The sequence below is a fragment of the Macaca mulatta genome, chromosome 2, assembly GCF_049350105.2.
Source record: "Macaca mulatta isolate MMU2019108-1 chromosome 2, T2T-MMU8v2.0, whole genome shotgun sequence".
NCBI classification, from domain to species: Eukaryota; Metazoa; Chordata; class Mammalia; order Primates; family Cercopithecidae; genus Macaca; species Macaca mulatta.
In genome coordinates, this window is record NC_133407.1 from 171285806 (window position 1) to 171306515 (window position 20710).

Sequence of the window (20710 nt, forward strand, 5' to 3'; positions counted from 1 at the left end):
GGGGTCCTAAGACCAAAATGTTTGAGAACTATTGCGTTAAGTCATTCTGCCTGATCTAGTGCCAATTTAGCCGAGATACTAGAAATACAGAAAAATACAAGGGGATGATTCCCACTAAATTCAAAACTATATGAGCTAATCAGTCTGCAAAGGTTGGTATTTAAAAGCAAAATCAAAAGAACATATATAAGGAAGTGCTGCAGAGCTGATAGGGTCATGTCAAAAGGACATAGGTACCAACTCAAAGGAGCTCACACTGGCCAGACATCTGATTTGTGTTTTTGTGATTAGTCAGAAGCATCAACTCATCTTTTAGGAGGCGGAAGATAGAGAGGAGGGGAGGATTTTACATATCATGGGAAAAGACAAGGATTATCATTCATTTCCACATTTCCCAAGAGAATATCATAAGCCAAATATTTGGAGCCAACACTTTTAATTGTTCAATATTTTACTACAAATATAAGAAACAATACAGAATTAAATAACACATGAAAATCTTGCGCGCTCTCTCTATATATAAATATCCAATATAACAGTGAAAACAACTTACACTTTAATTCCTAGGCCACTGGATAGACACAGACAAAGCAAAAGATACTGAAAAAGCAACTAATTTGGTCTCACGGTTATTAAAGATTCAACATCATTCCACTAGCTGGAACAATATCTTTAGAACAAAGGGATTGTACGCTCATATTTGCCTCCTCTGCTATTGTGAAAAGTTAATGCATGGCAACAGAAGTCAGCAGAGACAAAGCATATGAATTGGCTGACTGCTATACAGGAAATCTCCTAAACATCTGTTTTCATAATGTATTTTCATTATATGAGGCTGAATTTAGAATGACTTAAAATAGGGCTGGGTCATGTTATAAGACAAATGGACAGGGAAAGCATGCTTCTCAAAAAATGTGAGCTATTCTAAGACTAACAATATTTATCCAGCTATAAAAATAGGTAAGCTAAATGAATAAGTTAAGATTGCCAATGTTACTTCACAATAAATTCAGTCCTATTTTTGTTGGAGTAAATCTCACAGAAGCACATGAAGAACAGCAGTGAAACCAATGATTCTAGCAAGGCCAGCTATTAGCAAAGCAGTAAGCAGGAAGTGGACTAGATACCCAATGATGGGGAAACAGACTCATAGACCTAAGAATATAGGAAGAAGGGATATAACATCAACAGAAAGGCAAAAGGTCATCTCTCTGTATTCTTTCTTCTCTCTCTCTTTCACTTCTTTCCTCTTTGCTTATTCCCTTTTTTTTTTTCCTAGAATTACATTTTAAATTAAGTTTTAGAGCTATGTGGTAAATTATTTGGTCCAATTCCTTTATACTTTGGATGAGGTAAAGTGACTAACAGAGGTCCCCACCAGTAGGAGTCCAAGTCAGTCTGTGAGCTCAGTGCTCCTGATACTAAGTCCAGTGCTCTTTCAACCACATAACATGGCATTGCTTTACAAAATCAAGTCCTACAACAGACCTGAGAGGTAAAATGACTTCCTCTTGGGATTCAAACACTGAGTAGCTCAGATGGCAGTAAAAAGTCGTGGGATCCTTAAGGCTTTCGCTCCCACCTCTTTTGCTCTTTCAGGTCCTTTGGAGAATGGCCCCTTTTCCTCCTGCTTTTCTCTCGTGTCAAATTCAAGTAGACCAGGGAATCACTTTCAGGGTGCTATGTGACTCATTTAGGGCTCTGGATAAAAGAGAAACAAGGTATTAACTTGTGACACTTATAAATTCTATCATAATATATTTTAAGAAGATAAATAATAGAAAGATTAAGAAACACAGAATTATTCTAGTGTATATTCATTGGCAAAGATAAAGAAGTAGACATTTCTGACCCAGTATGAGGTGAGGGGACTACGACTATTTACAAGAACAAAAGTAGACTGGATGCGGTGGCTCATGGCTGTAAGTCCAGTGTTTTGGGAGGCCGACGTGGGAGGATCATTTTAGCCCAGGTCAAGACCAGTCTGGGCAACATAGTAAGACCTTGTATCTACAAAAAATAAAAATAAATAGCTGGACATGGTGGTATGCACCTGTAGTCCTAGCTACTCAGCAGGCTGAGGCATGAGGATAACTTGAGCCCAGGAGATTGGGGCTGTGGTGAGTTATGATCTCACCACTGCACTCCAGCCCCAGGCAATATAGCAAGATGCTATCTCTAAAAAACAAAGACTAAAACAGAACCAAAACAAAAATAAAAGGACATATGTAATCCTAGGAAATAATGATTTAGCCAATCACCAAAGATTACAAGTAAAGGAACATGATCAAAAATTCCAAATGATCAAAATGTATTCCATTTGTAAGCTTTGTTTCTGATGGATAATAACTCACTGGATGTCAGGGTAGAAATGGTCATGAAGTAGAGGCCTTTCTGAGGGCTAATGGCTTTCTGGCACATACTGGGAGCCTGGGAGCCTCTCAAGGCACGTAGATGATGACGTGAAAGACTTGGAATTTTATCTTGGCACCACCTCTCACTTTCTGTGTCATCTTAGGTAATTATTTACCAGCACCTGCAAAGTTCTGCACATTTTAGATCCTGCCAATATTTCTAACATCAGATATCAATGGACCATGGAAAGACCATCTTTCCCCAACATGGCTCAATACTTTTCAATTTAAATAGTAAAAATGAAGTACTAGAAAAATGACATAAAATAATAGACATAATATAATTCATTTTTAAATTATTAGATTTAACAGATGTAAAATTACTGTCAAATTCTTATCATAAAGTATAAGCATTTATTTTCAATTACGTACTTATTTTGCTTCAGACTAGTAAAGAACACTTCTTGGATGGGCAACCATCCTCAGACCATATTTGGAGTAACACTGCTCTAAAATATATCTATAGATAGATATAGATATAGATAAAAGCTATATATATTTTTTGAGATGAAGTCTCGCTGTGTCAACCAAGCTAGAGTGCAGTGGCGCAATCTCTCCTCACTGCAAACTCCACCTCCTGGATTCAAGTGATTCTCCTGCCTCAGCCTCCTGAGTAGCTGGGAGTACAGGTACATGCCACTATGCCTGGCTAATTTTCATACTTTCAGTAGAGATGGGGTTTCACTATGTTGGCCAGGCTGGTACCAAACTCCTGACCTCAGGTGATCTGCCCACCTCGGCCTCCCAAAGTGCTGGGATTACAGATGTGCGCCACCGCGTCCTGTAAAATATTAACGACTTGTCTGCCTTAGAGCTTTCACATTTGCAATTAATTTGCTAAAAGCCACTCTTCGCTTGTCTCCTCCATGGCTGGCTTATTCTCTCCTTGCAGGTCTCTGATTAAAAGTCACTACCTCAGCGAAGCCTTCCCTAACAAATTCAAAGTAACTGTTATCCTTTTCAAGTTATCCTCTTTCATTGCATGCTATATTTTATATTATTCTATATTATTTCCTTGTGCAAAATCTCATGTTTGAATAGTATCCTTATTTGTTGATTCACTTGTCATTTCTCTGCCTGTCCCCCTAACCAGTCATCTCCATTAAAATGGCAAGGTCCTGTTTTGTTCATTATAGTATAATAACCAGTGCTAATTACAATGCCAAGCATGTTAGAAATTATTAATAAATACTTATAAAATGAATGAATTGAACTTCTGTGAATTTGGTTTTGTCATCTATCAGATGGAAATACTTTCCTTATCAATGTGCTGTGAGAATTAAATGTAATAACTTCTAGGTCTAGTCCTTTTGTCTCATGAACATCCATTTAAATATTTAAGAACACCCTCCATACCCTCCCCTTTCATCCCAATTACAAAGTTTTATCTTCTGAAATCTAAGTACTGTTTTCCTTAAGTGGTAAGACTATGCATTTTGAGCTAACCATTACCAATAACAGAATTTATAATTCTTATATGACCTAACCACTGACTGGAATCTAGAATAATAATCCAAATGATAGCATGGTTTCCTTTAAAGATCACTAGTATATATTTTTGTTGTTGTTGTTTGTTTGTTTTAAAAAAGCTCTTAAATTAAGCCTGACTTTGAATGGTTGATTACTTGATTTTGTATCTGGTCTGAAGAAGTTTTTCCTTTCTCTAAAATAAAGTTTCTACATATCTACCTCTATCTCCCTCCATCGCCTCAAAGGCCATGCTTTACTCACAGCCCTTGCCAGAGCAAAACCTTTTAGGATTCTTCTAAACTCTAGAATACCTAAGGACTACCTGAAGTACTGGTTAATTTGCAAATACACAGGACACTCGTAGAGAATGTGATTCTTTGTGTTTTCATGTGGTTCAGGAATATACTTTCGTTTTCTTTCTTTCTCTCTTTCTCTTTCTCTTTCTTTCTTTCTTTCTTTCTTTCTTTCTTTCTTTCTTTCTTTCTTTCTTTCTTTCTTTCTTTCTTTCTCTCTCTCTTTCCTCTCTCTTTCTTTCTTTCCTCTATCTCTCTCGCTTTTCTTTCTTTCTCTGTTTTCTTTCTTTTTGGATTGGGTAATCTATGAAGCAATGTATGAGGGAACAAAAATAATAAGATAAGTTTAAAACATATGGAATAGAGAGTGAAGAAATTGTTTATTGCAGAGAAGACAGAGCAGCCAAGTTGTGGTAAGAATAGGAGAAACTAGATGCAAAACTCATGAATCAGTGCTGATAGGGAACCTAGGGCAGCTTTCAATCTACAAGTACCTTCAGAGCTGCCCTTCTTGACATGTGGCAGTTGAGTTTTCTGGAAATCCATTTATACACACCCTTACAGGAACTGTCCTCCCTCTACCCCTGACTTGCACTAGCTTCACTGAGTACTTTCTTCTCACACTCCTACAAAAAAAATTTCTAACCAAAACAGTTTCTCTTCTTCAAAAAGAGATACGATTGCACTAGCAGGAAATCAGTTTTTGGCATCACAAGCTCATCTAGGCATCACAAGCTCATTTAGGCATCACAAGTTCATTTCAGTATCTGCATGTTTTTAGTACACACATTTTCTGATTCTGTCTCCCCACTGGGTCCCCACAAATTTCTCCCAAGACTACTACTGAAATGACTTATATAGCGGGTCCTCCAACAACATCCTTTCATTCCACAACATCTTGTTATAATGTTGATGAGAAAAACAATAGATTCCCGTCCAGGGCCACTGTGTGGAGTTAGCACATTCTCCCTAAGTCTGCAAGGGTTTTCTCTGGATACTCCGGTTCCCCCCACATCCCAAACATGTACTGCATGTTATGTAAACTGGCATGTCCAAATGGTCCCAGTCTGAGTAACTCTGTGTGTGTGTGTGTGTGTGTGTGTGTGTGTGTGTGTGTGTGTGTGTGTCTGAATGCCCCCTGCTATGGGATGACATCCTGTCTGGTGGCAGTTTCTGCCTTGCATCCTGAGCTGCCAGGATAGGCTCTGGCCACCCACGCCCTTGAACTGAAATCACTGAGTAAATAATTATCTCACTTGTTTTTGTTACTCTTTCTTAAATGTATGCATAGCTCACATTTATTTCAATGTTTAATATTAGAAACGTTTTGGTCTTTATTAAAAGTTTGGTGATGTTTTTGAGACCAGAAATATGCGATAGGAACTTAAGTCTTGTTTCTATCATGTAGCCTGTGGTAAAATTGGTTTTGTTACATGCCATTTTGCTTAAACCTGCAGTTTCTAAGAACCTATTGATGACATTAAGACTTACTGTATGTGTTCTTCTCCCTTCCAAATACTCATGCCCATGTGTCCAAACAGGTTCAGATAACTTCTGAAATCTTCCTCAAAGCTTTGCTAACTGCTACAATTCCTAAGTTTTTCCCTCCATTTATCTCTTTAAACTCGTCCCTCCTTGAACATTTGTACAATTCATGAAAATATACATCGATAAAACGAAAAAGGACCTTAGATTTAGTAATGATAAAAATGAACATTTGCTAGAAACTTACACTGCCACATTGGTGTGCCAGAGCTTTACTGGCTCATGCTGATGGTTAAATTGTTAGTAGCTTGAAATTTGCTGCAGTGGCAACATTTACTTCACAGAAGTTGGCGAAAGCTACAAATAAGCACTCCACCCCTCTCCTCCCAAGCCAGCGTTCTAGCCTATCATTCGTTTTAGGCACTTTTCTAAGCACTTGTATGTATTCCCCTTTAAATCTTCACAACATTCTTATGAGCTACAGTTACAATTATTATCCCCATCTTACTCAATGAGGAAAGGGAGGCACAGGGAAGTTAAATGGCTTGTCCAAAGGTACTCAGCTAATTTGTAAGGAACTGGATTTGATCAAAATCACTAAGTAATTGTTCATTATTGCAAATACAAATGACTAACTAGAAAAGAACCAATTTTATATGTCATTGGCTATCATTCTTGCCAGAATTAACAGTTGAAAACTTTAAACTCTTGAAGGAGAAATATTGTAGAAATAAATATCACATTCAGTTTCTCAATTATTTCATGTGGCCTTGGTTAAGATGAAAAGAATTCCAGTTAGATAGGAGTAATAACTTCAAGAGATCTATTGTACAACATGGTGACTATGGTTAATAACAATGTATTGTAGACTTGAATATTACTGACAGAGTAGATTTTATGTGTTCATACCACAAAAAAATAAGTATGTGAGGCAATACACATGTTAAGTAGCTTGATTTAGCCATTCTACAATGTATACGTATATACAAATATCATGTTGTACACCATAAATACATACAATTTCTATTTTCAATTAAAAAATAAAAACAAAAATTCATAATAATAGTTTAAAAAAGATTAAAAGAAAATTGTGTACACAATCCCAAAGGTATTTAATGAGAACTCTTTAAAGGACTTTCAAAATACAAGGCTAGCATTTCTTTTTATTGTATAAAAATGGGAGAAGTTTGGAGAATTTATAAACTAGTTGTCAGGCCTCTGAGCCCAAGCCAAGTCATCGCATCCCCTGTGACTTGCATGTATACACCCAGATGGCCTGAAGTAAATGAAGAATCACCAAAGAAGTGAAAATGTCCTACCCCTGCCTTAACTGATAACATTCCACCACAAAAGAAGTGGAAATGACCAGTCCTTGCCTTAAGTGATGACATTACCTTGTGAACGTCCTTTTCCTGGCTCATCCTGGCTCAGAAAGCTCCCCCACTGAGCACCTTGCGACCCCCACTCCTGCCCGCCAGAGAACAACCCCTCTTTGACTGTAAATTTCCTTTACCTACCCAAATCCTATTAAATGGCCCCACCCTTATCTCCCTTCGCTGACTCTCTTTTCAGACTCAGCCCGCCTGCACCCAGGTGATTAAAAAGCTTTATTGCCCACACAAAGCCTGTTTGGTGGTCTCTTCACATGGACGCGCGTGACACTAGTATCCACAGAGACTCAGAGCTAGCAGCATTGGTCAGTCATCATGAAATTCTATCTAGTTTGAATACTGATAAGGGCAAGAGGCTCTCTTTTGATAGTCTCTCGTTCATAAATTTTCATAATTGTGCCTCATGAAATGCGGAATGTAACGCTGAAGTTGTGATTTTTGCAAAATGCGTCTTGCGTGTTTGTAGTACAAAATCTCATTTGTTCTTTATTTACTAGAAGAAATTGTATTTTTTTTTACAATATGGTTATTTTTAGAGATTAAAATTATTCAAATTAAATTGTACTGAACACATGTTTATTTCTTAATTTTTTTCTGATATTTCTAACATTTTTTTCTACTTAATATGCTTCATCAAATATATATATATATATATTTAGCTCTGTCTTTAAAAAAATTGTTAGTGGAAGAACTGCTCTACTGCATATGGGCTGCTGAAATCAATTAGGGCCTATAAATGGGAATTTTGAAAAATTCTGAAAATGAAATGAAAAGCATTGAGGCTCCTAAAATCTATAATGACCTCATAACGTGACTCTGCAAGTATTAGGGACTGAGAAATTCCCAGTTGAATAAGTTATGATAAATGGGGAAAGACCAATGCCTACTATCACTACACAGAGTGAGGAATAGAATTTTCCCACTTTGAACTTTCACAGTTCCCTGTGAACTTGTGTTTACGGGATGCTTATGACTAAGACAAAGGAAGTCAGAATTGCTTCCTCTATGAAAAGGTGGAAACAGGGAGAAGCAGGAAATATGCAAGAACTGAGATTCTAAGGAAAAAAAGTCTTTGTGATATTACAGTTAGTGATTTTGTAATATTACAGTTAGTGATAACTAACAAGGGAAATTAACAAGGGAAAGCAGATTTGAGAGACAAAATACAATCTTGGAAAATAAAGCCTTGCCTGGTCAGAGGTTCTGACCAGGTTTTGAAGTTCTTTGATAGAGAGTTGCCAAGAGCAGAGCAAAGGCTATGGAATTACAGAGAGAATGCTTCCACTGGGAGGTCGGCAAACAGCTGTCACTCCAAGCAACTCACTCCCACACCCTCTTAGCATTTGTGGTAGGCATAATAATGGCACCCCAAAGACATCCATATTCTAATTCCAGGAATCTGTGAATATGTAACTTTACATGGCAAAAGGAATTTTGCTGATGTGATTAAATTAAGGACCCTGAGATGGATTATGCAGTAGGACCCAATGTAATCACAAGGATCCTTATAAGAGAAAAAGGAGATTTAGAGTGATTTAGAGTGATTCAATGTGAAAAAGACTCAATTGGACCTTGTTGGCTTTGAGGATGCAAGGTAAGGAACGTGGGCAGTCTCTAAAAGCAGGAAAAGAGAGAGAGGGAAAAAGAGGATTCTCCCCTAGAGCCTCCAGAAAGGAATAGACGTCTCCCTGCAGACACCTTGTTTTAAACCCAGTGAGACCCATGTTGGACTTCTGACCTCAGAACTGCAGTATAATACATGTGTGTTGCTTTAAGCCACTAAGTTTGTAATAATTTGGTAAAGGAGCAATAGAAAATTAATACAGCATTTATGATGTTTCCCCCTCTGTAAGCCATGTTGAGTACTTTCATTAAGTGGCCCAGTCTTTTCCGGTTTAAATAGCATACAGTAGGTTTCTTTTGTTAGTAGAGGCTAGGGTCTTGGATCTGTTTAGAGGCAAGCTTATTAGTACATGGGTGTGACCATACTACTGAAATGCATGACGATTCCAAAGAAAACAAGCTGGTAATGAACACTAGGTAAAGGATATATGCAAGCTAAAATGCAAAAGGAGCAGAGATGTTAGAAGATTTTTCAGCTGGGGGATTTTCTCAGTCTTTCTGTTTTTCATTAATTAATCTAACAGGTACTGACAGCTAATCTCCTTAAAGCAGCCCCATGGCCAAAAAGCCAAGGGAATGAGTATGTCATTTGAGGACTGAACACGCACTTAATTATTGGGCAGGAGACTGAGATGTCTCGATTCCTAAAGATGTTCCCCACATATAGACGGAAACTTAAAATTTGAGTCACCTACGCCCATGTGGGTTTAGGTGTTAGAGAGAACAGCAAAGAACAGCTCCAGGCAAGAATGTCCAGGCATTAAGAATCTGTTTGCTAAGGGTTTTGTGATAAGATTATGTATGTCATCTTGGCATGATAGGTAAATCGTGCAAAATTTGTAAAATTTTTGCAGAAAAATAGCCTTGGAATTCAAGATTCTCTATTGCTTTTCTCATGTAAAGCATCACATTCCTTCCTCCTGGAACTATGAGGATACTGGGGTGGGGGTGGGTAGTGCCATTCATCCAGTACTTTTTGAGCAAAACGAAGATTCTTATTTCACACAGCCCAGAGAGAGGGCTACCCATTCATACAGCCTTTGTATATGAAGCAAAAGTGCTTTCTGAGCAAAGCAAAGGTTGTTATTTCAGGAGGGGGGAATAGATATTCTTTGCTTTCCCCTTTCAACTAATGACCAATTACACCATCACAAACTGTTTATTGAACATCTTTGTTGTTTGTATTAAGTATTAAGCTTAAAATGGGAGAAAGTGACATTCTGTTACCCGGGAAATGACGTTTTATTAACTTTGCCATTGTTACTATACATCGCCAGGAACCCATTCATAGGTTAGGTTATTGTGAAGAGAAGCAAATCAAGATAAATATACAGCTCACGGAGATGAAAAATATACTTCTACATGGATTAGCTAGTACTTGAAAAAAAGGGAAGTTTGGCATATAAATTTTACATGATTGTCTAAATTTTCTGTTGTTCTCCAAAGCAGCCTTGACTCAAACAAACCAAAGCAAACAAAACCAAACCAAACAAAATAAAGCTGCCTAAAAACTGGGTGATTGTCTATGATGATCTGCCCCAAAGTGAAGTTTCTTTTATTGTTTGTTTCTGAGAAGCATGTAATTGTTGGTGGGTTGACTAATGAGAAATAAAAGATTATTCTCAACCCCAAATTTAACTACATTGTCATACATGTGAAAGGGACAACTTTATGAAATCACTGGGTTTTAGTAGAAAGAACTATTTCAAGATGGTGGAAAATTTCCCTAAGAAATTTTAATTTTTTCTCACTGTTGTAAAGTACTGGATTCATGAAAGACAAAAGAATATTCTTTGAAATCTTATTAGTCTTACTGTGGTAGTCTCCTGGGAAGTAACTGTGATAATTCTATCAGGAATGGTACAGAGAAATGGCCTGTGTTGCTTTACAGTTGGAAAAAACCAAAATCATGCTCTCTGGCATTATACAGGATCACAAGAAAAGTAATGGTAGTCTAACTTCTATGTAAAAGTAACATCAGTAACTGTAAGTTTGCTTACACATTTGTGAGCAATGAGTAGTGATTATCACCTAAAATAAACTTTTCTTTTGGTCATTTACCCAACACAGAATTGACCTTACTTAACAGACTTACCTTACTTACCAGATTTTTATTATTGGCTACTAGACAGCTACATGAAGATAATTATTTGTCTGCTCACACTCAATAATTTCAAGAACTAATTCATTTGTCTCCTTTGCTTTTTTACAAACTCTAAACACACACACACACTCTCTCTCTCTCTCTCTCTCTCTTTCTCAGTTCCACCTCTTCCCTTTCCTTTTCTGTTCACATCACCATTTTTGAGGTCACCAAGTTCAAAACTTTTGTATTATTTTGGACCAATCATGTTTTCCTGCCCATTCAGAAATGTTATGTTTTCAGAAGATGATGGAAAGAAAAAGAGAAAGAAAAGAAAAGTAAGAATGAAAACAAATGGAAGTCAAATGTGTAGGACTATTCCCCTTCCTCACAAAATATCAACCAGAATTTGTTAATTGTAGAAATAAAAAGTGTCGCTGTCTTCTATGATTTTCTCTTCTTTCTCTTTTCTTTGTCCCAGCTTTTTGTATAACCTGAAGTTTGGTCTAAATGAACCAGTATTTGCTTAGCCCTGAGCACTTAAGCTTCAGCATAATCGACACTTGGTTTTACTAGCTGTTGAAGTATATGAAGCCAAATTATCTGGCTGTTAAACTTTTCTAAATCAATTGTTATAGTTTGCATACTTGACCCTGCAAACCTCATGTTGAAATCTGATCCCCAGTGTTAGAGGTAGGGCTTAATGGGAGGTGTTTAAGGGGGAAGATCCATCGGGAATTGATTAATGCCCTTGGTGCGAGTGCGTTCTCTCTCTGTTAGTTCCCATGAGAGCTGGTAAAGCAGCCTGGCAGCACCCTCTTTTGTTTTCCCGTCTCGCCATCTGATCTCTGCACACACTGGCTCCCCTTTGCCTTCTGCTATGAGTGGAGGCAGCTTGAGGCCCTCACCAGAAGCAGATGTTGGCACTGTGCTTGTATAGCCTTCAGAAGCCAAATAAACCTCTTTCCTTTATGAATTACCCAGCCTCAGGTATCTTTTATAAGCAATACAAATGGAAAAGAAATGAGTCAAAAATCCAGTCATTGAAAATATGCCACTGAACATTCAGGGGAATTAATTCAATTGGCCATCTGTCATGAAGACATCATCAGTCAATGGCAATCCTGATGCGTACAGGACTCAACATAGGCTCAGGTATTTATTTCATAAGTGAGAAAAAACTTGGGCAGAGAAATAAGCTGACTCTTTTTGCTTCAAGAATCGGATATTGGCATTGAATGACTCTATTTCCCAGAAAATCCAAGACATGCTTAATGAACAAGGGTAATAATTTTGCATGTCTCTTTCCAGTAGAATTTACCTCGGGCTTGAGAAGACTGCATTATAAGACTTTTGCCCAAGAGGGACTTTTAAAAATGAATTTAAATACTTTATACTTTTCTGCTTGCACTTTCCAAAAGAAAAGGGTATTGACAATAAGCACAGATTAAGTGAATGCAGCTGATGACAATAGCGCCTTTCAAGTCAAGACACTGGGGCATCAGTAATGACAGGAAGAACATTTGGCAAAGGTCAGGGCACCAGGGTTTCGTCCTAGTCTGCTCTTAAAAAACTGTATGAACTTATGGAAGGAAGTCAGCTTTCCTCTCTGAGCTTCAGTTTCCTAATTGGAAAAGAAAAATATCCGGATAAAGTAGAATCAAACAGACTTCTGCCTTTGATTTTTTTTCTGTGGAGCATTTACGAGTTCCATGGGCTAATAATTATGTGCAATAAGATTAACTGATTTGTGATCTTCTCTCCTGGACAGAACAAATACCTTTACCTACTTTTGCAAAGGGGCCACTGACACTGAAGGCTTTTTGTGTGTTTTATAAATTACAAGAATTAATCTGGAGGATTATGCAAAATAAAGTGGTCAAAAACTTGAAACATGAACAAAAACATAAAAATATAAACAAACTAAAGGAAACATTTCTATAAAACATAAAATGAAAGGAAAAAATGAGTGAGAGTTTTAATCAAAGTCTAAAAAATGAGTGAGAGTTTTAATCAAAGTCTAAAATAGCAATCAAAGCCAGCTCTTTTTCTTTCTGACCCCTATCCTTCAGCCATCTGAAATGGAGGGAACTCCCACATTACCCTTTCACCCTAGCAAATTCCCATTACACAAAACATAAACTGCAGCTTTGTATTCACTTCAATAAATTAGGCACTGTCTTCAGAAACCAAAGACATTTCATTCTTCGTCTCTAGCTCACGCCTCTTGCTTTATAGTGTCTCTTGTTTTATAATTTCTCACAATATCTTAGACTGACATTTATGAGGTACTGAATTTACAATAGAAGAAGAGGAATTGAAAAAACATCACCTTAAAAATTCTCTCTGTCGTCAGTCAGTTCATTCAGTAAATTAACATTTATTCAGCCCCTGGTATATACAAGATGCTGTGGTAGTTGTGAAAGATAAAGAGAAATTTATAGTCTAGAAGGGCAGAACGACACGACACAGTTACCGTAAGCATGGATCACTTGCATGATGCTGATAGTGTTTGAGGCATCATGGGAGTATAACACAGAAAGTGCTACTTAATGAGTGACCATAATTGGACAATTTCAGTCTCTTAAATGGGCAGATGGCCTGTGAAGTGCTATAAAAAGAGAAGAGATTGTCCTTCTCATTAATGAGTGGAAAGGGCCTTGCGTGGGTGCCAGACTTCTTTCTTTGATTTTATCACCATTGTTTGATTTAATTAGCTTTTAAGTTATCTTAGCAAACAAAAAGCAGAAATGTCCAATTTAATGTCCAATTGCAAGAAAATGCCCTGACGCATTTTAAAACAGTATCAACATTTCTGTATTTTGGAAACAACAAACAAAATACATTGTTGCCATTCCCTTATTTATAACTTCAAATGACTCACTAAATGTCATTAAAAATAAAATTTAATTTATGTCATTTTTTGAACTCCCTATGACGACTCACCTCGGTCCTGATTCCGGTGACGTTTCCAGTACAGTAAGATTGAGATTAGGACCAGGAGAATTACCAGGGAAACAATGCTTAACAATAGTGGAACTGAAAACCAATAGCCTACAGATATAGAAGAAAGAAAAAGGAAAATGATGTCACAGAGGAAATTGTTGAGGCAAAAAGTGATAAAGCAATAGAGTCGAGCTTTTAGTTAAAATTATCCTTAAATACATACATGTGTAGGTTTATACGCATGACTTCATATTATTTTAATAATATTTAGATATTAGTAATAGCTAACATGTTTTATCTGGCTACTATGTAATAAGAGCTTTAAACTTATTTAATCCTCAGAACATCCCAAGAGTTATTATTTTCTAACAGATTTAAAGAAAACTGAGGCTTTGAGACTTTAACTGAGATCAAAATCAGAATAACAAATGGGATAGCCAAGGCTTGGTTGAAAGTCTGTTTGCCTCTAAAGCACATATTCTTTGCCATACTGTCTCTTAAAAGAATATATGTTTATTGAGGAAATTGTGGAAAATACAGAGAAGTATAAAGAAAAAAACATGAATCTCATGATTTCAACCCCCAGAGATAACTCATCTCTAAGTTTTTATTAAATTTCTTCTTATCTATGTCTTTAATGCAACTCAGCCTAAATATCAGTTCCTCAGTGTCATGTTGCAATGCAAAGGCAAATGAGGAACTCCTTGATTTGGGAGTCTCTAGCATCTTCTCCATACCTCCATAATGGGATTCGTCACATCATTATTTAACTGAACACTTCAGACCTCAGACAGGGATTTGTCTGATTTCTACAGTTTCAGTGCTTGACATAATGCTTTGAGCATGGAAGATTTTTCGTCAACGTTCACAGAATAAACAAACATTATAGAAGCGGTATATAAACACTGTAAGTGATAAAAGTCAAATCTGGCATTCTTGGAAAAAAAAAAAGACATTCTTTTTTAGGTTCTTGTTTCTCCGGGAAATATACTCTTGGCCATGGCTGAATCTGAAGATCTCTTCACAAATATCCAAATCCAACACTGCAAGTCTTTTTGACCAAATTTACCTAAATATCCAATTTCTGATTAGTCTGAGTTTTCAGGGACTCCAAAGGCCACTGCACTAAAGAGGTGGGTGTAGAAAGCTTTTCCAGTTTATTGCTCATAATTTCTCCAAAAAAGAGGAGTAATATTTTTTAGGAGGCTTATTACTGACTGCTTCATCCAGAGTCAGTGCTTCAAAACTACATAGAGAAAAGACATGGCTACCATTGCTAAAACTTTTTGTCTTTATAATCTCTGCTCCCTTTATTCTCTCCTCTATCATTCTCACCTCTTGTATCTATGAGGCCCAGAGACAGTAGTTTAGACAAAAACACAAGAAAGCAAAAGGGGACTCGGATAGGAGGTAGTTTGCTAAATGGGTGATGAAAGCACTTCAGAGAGGTCCCTTTTTCACAGTGTAGATTATACAGTGATTTCATCACAGATGTCACTTCTTCCAGGAAACCTTCCAAATCTCCCCCAGATTGAGCCCCTCCTTCCCAACCTCTAGTCCTCCCATGGTGCATCACAGCTTTCTCACTGGAGAATGTAATGCACAGTTTTACAATTGCCCATCCATTTATCTCTATTCCCTCGTAGACTAGAAGCTTAGGGACTGAGTCTTATTCATCGTTGCATTTTTCATGTTCAACACAAAGTCTGGCCCAGAACAGACTTAATTACATGTTAGTAGAATGGAAGAAATAAATAAATGAATGGATCTCAGCAACAGTATTTGGTATGTGGGCAATGAACCACATTTATGAAAGCAAAACTTGCCTTGTTTCCTCAACTGTTTTTCTTTTTTCCTTATTTGCCCCATTCTTTCTCCAAATAGCTCTTGTGCTAAGAGGCTGAAACCTCTGCAGGACATTCACTGCCTTCCAGGTGTGTGCACACAGACACAACCACAGCCACCTTGCTCACTTTCTCTTACCTTTGTCGAAGGTTTGCTTAAAGTCAGTCACAGTCCCCAGGTGCAGCACCTGGCAGATCACCTCCTTCCCCACCTGATTCTTAGGGTCTTTGACATGGAGGATGCTGGTAACAGACGTAGTCCCATTTGGGTGAGACAGAGTCACTGTACTATTTTCAAACCCTGACCGAGGGACCTTCCAGAAGATCATGGGGGCTGGGCGGGCAGTGGCAGAGCAAGTGATGTTTAGGTGGTCTTCAGAGTATTTGTAGTGAAGGGATACTATGGGCTGTACTGGGACAAAAAACAAATACAATCTGTTATTAGTTAAGCACCTGGTCTGAGCACTGCAGTCTCCTCAGAAAGATGAGGGAAATATGCTTATAGAAAGATAATGGAGGCTGGAAAGATAGTGTGGCATATCCTACCCAAATTGGGGACTTTCCAGTTCCTCTTGTGTCTAATTTTCTGATCTGCAGGATGGAGACTGGCCTAGTACAAACCTGTGATGAGAAAGACCCTTTCTATAATTTTTCTGTAGCAGAATTAGTCAGATGGACATAGAGTATTGAGAAGTCAGATGATACTTTTCTCTCCCAAACAGTCCTAATTATTCTGGTCTCTTCCAGGGGCAATGCAGCATCTCTGCTTTCTTTTAGGTATTCCTCTTAAGTGGCTTGACAATAGCCCCCAATCAGCACCGCCATACATGTGTCCTGTACCTATTAGAGGCACTAGGGCAGTTTCGGAACAGAGAGCCCATAGAAAGGCTACTGCTTAGAGATAGCCATTTTCTTCTTGGAGTTGGACCGATGAATTAGATGCATGGAGGAGAGCTGGAAAATCCCTTTTTGGAAGAGCTACACAAAATGCGAATTTGGAATTCATAGCTAAGAACCATAAAAATTTAGAAATGACTGTTGGAAGAGCATTGGAAATCACCTGATTAAGTTAAGAAAAAATAACTAGCTCATGAGAAAACTGTTTTCAGGCCAGCTGTAGCCTGTACTCTTTTGAAAATCCCCTGACCAGTGAGTTCATTTTTGTTAGAATATAGAATTTTTCTTTTCTAAACAAATGTAAACTTGTCTTTCTGTGGTTGGCTTTGGAGCCGAGAAGATAATTAAATGGCAGTGCTAACTGAAAGCCTGGGCTGTGCTTATAGGTTCAAGAGGCAGGGAGATGACAGTGGGTTGGGGGAAGTAGGGCTGTGGAACTGTGGCTCTGGCTGAGATCACTAATGTCTGTGAGCACTGGAGGAAGGGAAATAAAAGTGAAAAAATATGAATATGGCTGATGGGCCAGATTGAGTTTTGAGGTCCTATGGTGTATCAAAGAATGGCTTACATGAAAGGTATAAGGTGTGGCTGGAAAGGTCAGTGTGGAAGAGAACAGAATTACTAGCTTTAAAGCTCAGAGGCGTCTGGTTTTCAGGAAAAAAAAATACAAAAGTCTATGAGTGAAGGAAGGAGACTAAGAGAAAGAAAGATGAAAGGAAAAGAGGAAGAGAAGAAAAGGGAACAGAATGATAAAAATATGACATAAGAAAAAAAAGAAGAAAAATTAGATAGGAGGAAGGAAAGAAGAAAGGGAGGCAGAGAGGGAGGAAAGGAAGGAAGGAGACAGGGAGGAGAGACAGAAAAAGAGAGAATGAAAGAAGTGGAAATCAAGAAAGCAACGACATAAGATTCTACAGAGAGGACTCATTATAGGCAAAATAAGTAAAAGAGATTTCTTTTAGCATTCCTGTCTCCCTTGCATTCTCATCTACTAAGCTTTTTCTTCCCTGTGGACAATATTCTTGGCATGATTAAACTCTCACTTTAATATTCCTAATAACCGTAAGTTTGTCCTCTACTCCCTAAAACTACTGCCATGTGTGCCATGCTCCAAAGTAATCTCTTATTTCCACTTCCTAATCTTTCACCTCAGCTGTGTGTAAGTTAAGAAGAAAGGAATCTCATCAAACTAAGCCTCTTGGATTTTAAAAGAATGCTATTGCCAAGTTATATCTTTAGTTGGCATCATTTTAGGTATGAAAAGACTCTGCTCCATGTACCTTTATCAATCCTGAAAGAGCTATCCTCCCAAGCAAAATGAGAAGGACAATCATAACTGCCTCAAGGCTAGTCCAATCTGTCTCTGTCCTTAGATCCAAAAAGTTGAAGTTGTAAGTGACCCTAGAAATGATCTATTTCACACTTATTGTCTGGACAATGAAACTCCAGAGGAGAGTGGATTGGACCCTTCTAGGGTCACATGATTGCTAGTGGCAAGCTAAGTCTGAATCATATCACTGCTTACGGAGAACTTGTTGCCCTCATCATTGTTCTCAAATTTCTCCTTTGACAGCAGGATCCCTCAGAGAAAAGATAGCTCCAGCTGAAGAACTCAGTGTAACCCCATGAACTCTCCAAATAATCATAAACACAGCTATACTAGACATGAAAGGCTATCTTCTCATGACCTTTTCTGTGGTTAAAATCCTGAAAAATTGGGCACTATGGCTATGTTCCAAACATTCTTGGAAATAGTATTTCCAGACACAGACAATGATTCTCAGAGACTCTCACCATAGACCGTGAGGCAGGCTGTTCCTGAGATCTTCCCAGAACCAAAGGTATTGAAGAGACACATGTAACACCCTTCATCCTCCAGGGTGATATTCCAGAAGGTGATGGTTGTGTTTTGGAGTCCCAGCTGGGTAATGTTTATCTTGTCCTTATAGGCAGGCTGGATCACCACCCCATGGTTCTCGCTGAAGGTGACCATGTTTTCTGGGCTTACAGCTTTCTTTTTCTGCCATGTCACAATCAGGACTTCCTGGGCATTTTGCAGAGAGCATCTTAAGGAAGCAGGAGTGTACAGCTGCTCTCTTTCATCCTGGGTCACCACTTGCACTATGGAATCATAAAAGAACATTTATATTTAAAGAGTGTAATACGCATACACTTTTTCCTGATTATAAATAAAAAGTATATTCAATGTCAAATATAGAAAAGATAGAGAAAATGCAAAGAAGAAAACATCTATTTACATTCTTACATGATGCCAGAGAAATACATAGGTTCAAATATGCTTGTTCAATCTTTAAAGAATAGTAGCAGAGTGGAAAAACAAGAAAGCAACTCTCAGTTACAAGAAATTGTGAATAATCTCTGTAAATTGCGAAGTAAGTACAATGAGATTGAAGATGTAAACTGCCAGGTAGGATAGCAGCTTCAACAATCTCGTCCATGCTTGCAGAAGTAGAAGCAAAGAGCAGGAAAAGGCCAAAGGATAACAGGCAGAGTGACCACTTTAAGTAAAGAAGATGGAGCAGCCCTATGCATTCCACACAAACACACACACATAACACATTCTACAAAGGAAGTGGGTGGAACAGAGGTGTCTGCCTCCAGGAAGTAAGAGTGTATATAGGAACATAGGTAAAGAGACGTATGGGACAATGTTCTGGAGGATCTTGAAGCTTTGGCACACAAATAATAATTTACACACCCTCTGCTTTCACTAAATGCTATGGTGATAATTTCTTCCCCTCCTCAATATTAGCAACTCATATGATAATATATTATTTGATGGAAAATCTCAACATAAAAACAAATAGCCAAACTTTTGAGAAAGACAATACAAGGAAAGAGAAATAATAAACTTTACAAACCCAATAACTCATACAAAATGAATAAAGATATCATAAGAAAATAATTTGACATGAATACATGTGATATCGTAAGTGTAATAAAAGTGTAATAAAAGCATTATGAATAGTAGAAATTAGAGATATAGAAAATGAGAAATATAAAATTGCAACAGCTTGGCTGACTTAGCAAAACGGATGAAGAGTTTTCTACTCTTCAGTAGAAGAGTAAATTAGTAAACAGTAAGAACAGGCTGTGAAATTCTTCTAGAATGTAGCACAAAGAGATAACAATATGGAAGGGATTAAGGAAAAATTCAATGAGTAGACTTAAATGTTCCAAAATCAGTTCAATAAGACTTCTAAAAGGAGAGAAAAAAAAGGGAAGACAAAAGCACTGCAAGAGGGAAAAAAAGTGTTTTTCAAAATTTTGAAAGGAACAATCTAAAATCAGATCTATTACATTAATCATAAATCTTTATGTACCTAACAACATAACTCTGAAATATATAAAGCAAAACTAATAGAATTACAAAGAAAAAAATTTAAATCCACAATCATACTGAGAACCTTCAATTTAATATATTTAAACAATTATTAAAGCAAAAAAGTTAAATAGGAAATTTGAAAAACTGCCAGGTACAGTGGCTGATGCCTGTAATCCCGGTGCTTTGGGAAGCCAACGCAGAAGACTCACTTGAGGCCAGGAGTTCAAGATCAGCCTGGGCAAGAGATGAGACCCTTATCTCTATAAGAAATGTAAAAATAAGCAAGCCATAGTGGCATGTACTTGTAGTCCCAGCTACTCAGGAGCATAGGACAGGAAGATTGTTTAAGGCCAGGAGTTCAAGGTTGTAATGAGCAAAGATCACACTACTGTACTCCAGCCTGGGTGACAACGTAAGTCCATGTCACAAAGAAAATAAAAGTTGAAAAGCAATATATATTTATATATACACTTTAGGTATTTAATATTATCAATGTTTTATATGTTTATATTATATATACTATATACTTTATATGTATGTAGATCTCTGGGGGGGTGTGTGTGTGTGTATAAACATAAATTTCTTCCCTTCTCCAATATTAGCAACTCATACTATGATAGATTATTTGATGGAAAATCTCAACATAATAACAAATAGGCAAACTTCTGAGAAAGTCAATACAATGAAAGAGAAATAATAAACTTTACAAACCCAGTAACTCATACTAAATGAATAAAAATAAGACACACACAGACACACACACACTTTACTCAAAGAAAGGATGTATAATCTTTTCAAAAAAACATAAAACATTCCTCCAAATTGAACTCAAAATAGGCTACAAAAAAGTTGCTACCCTATGTATGGCCTTGAACACTGTTCATAATACAATAAAATTAGAAATTTACATACTTCTTT

General features: G+C 37.3%; 1 protein-coding gene across 14 annotated transcripts in view; it reads right to left on the reverse strand.

The window, feature by feature from the left end:
- Positions 1-419: 419 nt before the first annotated feature.
- The window catches only part of CD200 (CD200 molecule), a 30804-nt gene continuing 10513 nt past the window's right edge, over positions 420-20710 (reverse strand). For 4 of the 14 annotated variants that reach the window (XM_077990708.1, XM_028843274.2, XM_015129804.3 and 1 more), the window contains 5 exons: positions 18241-18567; positions 15689-15961; positions 13706-13813; positions 13092-13167; positions 420-1701 (listed from right to left, as the gene is read on the reverse strand). In XM_077990708.1, the coding sequence (XP_077846834.1) occupies positions 13133-13167; positions 13706-13813; positions 15689-15961; positions 18241-18567 (743 nt within the window). In that variant the 3' untranslated portion in view covers positions 420-1701; positions 13092-13132. 14 annotated transcript variants of the gene reach the window in all.